Consider the following 5717-nt stretch of genomic DNA (forward strand, 5'->3'; position numbering starts at 1 on the left):
AAGGTCACGGTTTTGTGCCACAAATTCAGTCACGCTTTCATTTGCTAAAATACTTCCTCCTGTTTTAGTTTCTTGGAGAAGTTTGGTTACACTTAATCCAATTTTCCATTTTAAAAGTAGATTTCTTGAAAAAGAAAAAAACATATTTAAAGTTATACATAAAATTCAATTTAACCAACCTTAGAAGAAAAAAAAGCATAAATTGATCTGTGAATCTGTATTTTGACTTGAAGATTAATATTAACAAATGCAGTTTATCCAGTCAATTCCATTTTAAAAATATAGGCAGATGTCTTATAAATGTATAAATTCAGCAAACACATAACCCAAAGTATCTGCAGCCTTTTTATTATACAAACTATTCAGGTTGATAACAATTCATATTTGCAAAACAATAAATCTACAGTTTTCTCTTTCTCTTCACAAAGAAGCTCTGACTTGAAGAATCACGATAAAACACCTTGAAGACAGCATGCAGGAAAAATGAATGTGAAAAAGGGGTAAGTAACACAAGAAATGACAAATCAGATATATAAAGTTAGCATATCATCTTTAATAAATATACTGCTGCAAATCTGTTTCATTCAAAGGGCTACAAACAAAAACAACACTCCTTCACTTTTTAAACACAAATCTAAAGCTTACAATAAATTCAGGAAATAAAAACAATAGTCACAGTCCTGTGAACTTTCTGAGAGATTCATGAGGTTGTGAAACTGAAAAAACCAAAACTGAAGATATTTATACTTACATTAATGAAAATATCTGTTTTCATTATTACAAAGCAAATAAAAAAGATGAAGCTTTTCCATATACCATATACTAAAGATAAATAAATCATCAAGACTTATGTACAGGAAACAGAGACACACAGCTAGCCTGTGTCAAATAAACCCAACTCAAATGGCACTAATACAATAGGGCTATTATTCACGGTCACAGCAGTATTTACATCAACTTACAACTGACAGTTTGTTTGAGCTGGATGCAAACACAACACAGCTACACATTCCTTTTTCCTGGAGCTTATATCAAGCTCAGCTAAGATGCAACATTTAAGATGGAAACAGAGCAGAAATTCATGTTTGCAGGCTAACAGAGGGCAGCATATACCTCCTTTCCCCCTCCAGTGCTTTACCTTTCCATGGCCTAAGCAATGTCAGGACATATGGTACAAATATCATTGAGCATACTGCAGCAGAAAGAGGACACAAATGATTGATGTGCTCATTTTTTTTTAGAAAACCTGCTGTGCACTTATACATGCATGTCAGAGCCCTATAGAAGATGGAAAAGCACATTCACTATATTCATCCTCATTGATGTGGTCTCTCTCTGTTATATTTACTAAAAGTTACTTGATATGAGAAATGTATCTTTCCCATTTAAATAGTTTTTTTTTTGTTTTTGTTTGGGGATTTACAGTTACCCTTCAGTTTTAGGGCAATTTTTCACAGTATGTGGCATCTACAAATACATACTTATGAATTTTTATTTTTATTTCATTTGTTGCGGCCGATTTTTATTTTAACTTCTTTTCTGATTGTTTTTCATTATGATTGACATATTTTTTTAACACATATTTCATACTATATTAGTAGTAATGTTTTTGTACACTTACAGAATGACTCAAATTTAGGAAAAGCTCCAAAAGATGTTATTTAGGAATGATATCCAATCCTGTATTCTTTTTACTGACTAGATTTACCATCTGCATGTTTAATGGTCTTGTATCTTTTATATGCAGGTTTTTATTGTTTTGGTGTGGCCAAATCAAAAGCCACTTTGTCTACAACGGTCCCAGATTACAAAGAACCAAACCTGCAACGACCTAATGTTAATAACTGACCACTGAGCAGCTATCCTTAAAAAAACGCTACCTGCATGATATTGAAAGAGCCTGCAGCATGACAGAGGGATCGCCTCTCTAGTGCTTATTTCAACTGAAGTCATATTTGACCTCCATCAGTAGAAGGCTGATTGCATTGAGGATTTACCTAATAGAAGGTATGAACTGCTAATCTTATAGCACTAGGTTGGGTCAGAGTTACAGAGGATTCAAATGCCAACCTGCAGATATGGGCATTGGGGCTGAAATACAACACCCACTTCTGTATTTTGGCTTCTGAAGCCTTGGTTCTCAAACTGTGTCACAAATACAAAGGATAGTACTTGGCTTCCTTTTAATTGTATTAACCATTTACAAACACAAGGCTAATTCCAGGCTCTACTGAACTACCAGCAAATGTAAGTGCTTACTTGTTTACCTATAACATGTATGCAGCATAACAAGGAAGGTTATGCTGCAGTAATGGCTTGTCTCAGTGAAAATCATATTACTATTAGCAACACAAGTTAATGACAGGTTGCTTCTTTACTTTTTATGTATGTCACAACTCTAAAAGGAGATATTAACATATGTTGTGTGGTACTAATTGTCTAATGGAACACGACATGTCCGATATGAAATGAACAGTTTATTAATGTAATTATTACTGCATTTTAAAGACTAACTGTTTAGGTTATTGGGAAGAAATAGTAAGAAACATTCCCCCTTTCTCGCAGGTTGCTGACTACAGTTTACTTCCTGTCTAATTTTATATGCTGGAAATTGAACGTTTTGAACTCTCAGTCAAAATTGAATGTATCATTAATCTGCTCCCTTCAACTAAACAGACATAGGTAAAATACTGAGAATCTATATAATTTTCTTCTATTCTTTTTTTGTTTTAAAAATCAATGCAAACTGAATAAGTTCATTCGAGTTGCACTACTGTAGAGCCCGAGGTGTTACTTGTTATAAGCTTGAGAACCAGAGCTCTGAACTGTTAGATGAATGCATTGCGGACATCTTTCTCTGCATGCCCCCCCTCACAACTGTTGGCACCTCTGGTGAAAAAGTAAAAAGCCTTAAGATAAATAAATCTTTGAGTGCAATAGAATACATTTCAAACTCAAAATATGAGAACAATCTGACCTCTAATTTAAATAAATTTTATATGAGGGATAAAACACAAACATTTTCAGCAAGCTCCTTGAACAAAGTCATTGGAACTACAACTATTGGCATCCCTAATAATCTTTGTTATTTGGAAATTCTACAGGAAAATAGTAACTTGTTGATATATATCTTGATCTTCAACTTCACAAATTTGTTTAACAATGAGGCGAGGTCCACAAAAAAAAAGACATGGTATCTTTTCATTAACAATAAAGGAAAAAAAGTCCTTCAATTAGCACCACTGAAGGTGCTGTACGATGTATGCTGGGCCTTTTGGTGGCGCTGTTACAGAAACACATCAAAATCAACGACAAAAGCACCTGGCATGCGTGGAAATCTCATGCGAGGCAAACAGCAAATAGGGGGCAAAGAGGCGCATGCGGGTAAAGAAGAATGATAGTTTAAGAAAAGGCGCCGCAGTCAAAGCAATAACTTCACGATAATATTGTTCATTTTGTATGAAAATCATGAAATGTAAAGAAAAAAAAAGAAAGCGCCTACAGTAACTTTAAAAGGCACAAAAAATACAAATCCATCACCAGAAGGTTTAAATCAAACTGCAATAAACTATGAAACTGAAGAACCTTAACAGTATGCCTATTGTTGGATTGGCCTTCTTGCAGATTTGTAGCCACTTATGTTTTACTTTTTCAGGAAAAGATTATCCTAATAATGGTCAGTTTAGCTATGTCTAAAAACTCAGTGGCAATGTTGCACATAAGCTGAGGTAGTAAAGTGTTTTGGCAGGGTATATACAGGAAAGATGCTTTTAAGGACAAAGAATATATTTTTTTTTCTCTGGTGAAAAATAGGAGAATAAAGGCAACAGGGCCAGTGTGGGACTCAGAAAAATTCTTGCAATTCAACAATCAGTTTACATGAAGCCTAATCACTCTGACAGATAAAAACACCACAGCACAGTACACATTTAAAATCTGCATTTAGATGATGCACATTTCGCTGCATTCCTTGCTACTTCTTTAGAAGTTGTTTACAGATGACCATGCAGTTGATCTATCTTCAGATCAGGTTGATCTCTGGTATCTGAAGCTTGTTCAATGTCTGTGGAACTTCAACTTCCTTTATGCATATGGCCACTCACTGAGAAAGTAAAGCCTAACCAGGCAGAGTTCTTTCATCCACACATCCTCTACTCTTGCAGCAGCAAAGTCTTGCAGACGTTCCCTCCTCCAGAAAGCAGAGGCTTAGTGAAAGTTACTGACGTGACACTTGACGTCATCTAAGCTCAGGACTGTTCTCTGGTCAGCGCTGTTGTGTTTGTGCTTCTTATCAGAACAGCGACACAGCTTGTATTTTATCACCTGAAGGGGTTAATAGAGAAGTCTCAACAACACCATCAGATGTTTAAAATATTTGAGTGTTTCTTAATTTTATGTTATTATTTTGTTATTACACAATCAGACTTCTTTTTCTCTATCTCATGTTATTTTAAATATATCTAAAGTTTGCACGATTTACCATTTTAATTATTACGAGCAACATTTTTATTGACCATTAGATTCCTCCATGTGTCTGAAAACACTTTCTCACCTCATACAAGTAGTCAAAAATCTCCAGAATACTCAGAATGCTAGCCCCAATAAAGAGCCCCATCTGACCACCGATGTCACCTTAAATAAGAGAAAAAGAGTTTATCCAACACGCACAGCACAAGATTACACATAAAAAACATATTTCATACAGGATGACAAATTATTAGCAATACCTAAAAGGCCGGCCACTTCATATGCTTTCTTCTGTTCAATAGTCTCATAGTTTAGAGCCTCAAAGAAGATGTCCAAAACCAAAATGTTATCCCTGTCCAAACAAGATAAACATATGATAAAAAACACTCTATTAGACTTTGAAGTACAGCAACATCCTAAAATATTATAACATAAGAAAACGGGAATGCAATAAAATAATTTATCTTTCTCAGTTATACACTTTAAAAAGGAGAAGTCAGAAACCAAAATCAGTTTTATTATCATACTTACTTAATGTACTGCTCTGTTTTGTTGTATTTCTTTGCCAGATACTTGGCTGATGCTTTGCTGGGGATCTTGACGAAGGACAGCTCTTTGCTGTACCTGGTCATGTTGCACGGCGTCTCACATACACAGAAGTCATTGTCTTGTTCTACCAAGAAATCTGGGGGAAAAGAAGACAGTTCAGTTTGACCTTTGGATCAGTGCGTGTGTAACTGGTAAGATTCATGTTGGTGGGGCCTCCATCATTCCTATGGGATAGAGCAAATACTCGATAGAGCTTGCATCATAATTCTTGAAATTTCTTCATGCTGTGATTTGCAAAAACACATTATATTTAAATACATACATACATAAATACATTTTATTTGATTAGATTAGTGTGTGTGTGTTAGAAAAAGGTAAAGATTTTTTTTGATGCAAGAGATTAAGTTGGGGAAAGGCCTAAAGCAACAGCACAGTTTATTGTAAAAAGATGGAATGAGTATATTACAACTACATTTATAACCACTGAAATGGACAAACTGTCTAGAGGACACAACTAAGTTGGATTATTATGGCAGTAGTTTGTTTTAATTGACAGGTTGCTGAAAGGAGATAGGGTTAGAATAGAGGGAAGAGGCAAATGGCAAAGGTCCTGGGACCAGGGGCCAAACTCTGGACTGTTGGGATCTGGAGATTCACCACCTTTCTCCAGCAGAGTGCGCTGTGGGTCTCCTGGGCTGGAG

The 5717-nt window shown here is 35.3% G+C and overlaps 1 protein-coding gene across 1 annotated transcript in view; it reads right to left on the minus strand.

Moving 5' to 3' along the window:
• Window positions 1-2819: 2819 nt before the first annotated feature.
• The window catches only part of LOC107094823 (acid-sensing ion channel 1-like), a 75238-nt gene continuing 72340 nt past the window's right edge, over window positions 2820-5717 (minus strand). Inside the window, exons 7-10 of the mRNA XM_015390677.1 lie at window positions 4999-5152; window positions 4728-4819; window positions 4553-4632; window positions 2820-4323 (exon numbers count right to left, since the gene is read on the minus strand). Coding sequence (XP_015246163.1) covers window positions 4207-4323; window positions 4553-4632; window positions 4728-4819; window positions 4999-5152 — 443 coding nt within the window. The 3' untranslated portion in view covers window positions 2820-4206. The remainder of the gene's footprint in view (window positions 4324-4552; window positions 4633-4727; window positions 4820-4998; window positions 5153-5717) is intronic.

Source organism: Cyprinodon variegatus, unplaced genomic scaffold (genome assembly GCF_000732505.1).
Source record: "Cyprinodon variegatus isolate N-32 unplaced genomic scaffold, C_variegatus-1.0 Scaffold508, whole genome shotgun sequence".
In the NCBI taxonomy this organism is placed as follows: Eukaryota; Metazoa; Chordata; class Actinopteri; order Cyprinodontiformes; family Cyprinodontidae; genus Cyprinodon; species Cyprinodon variegatus.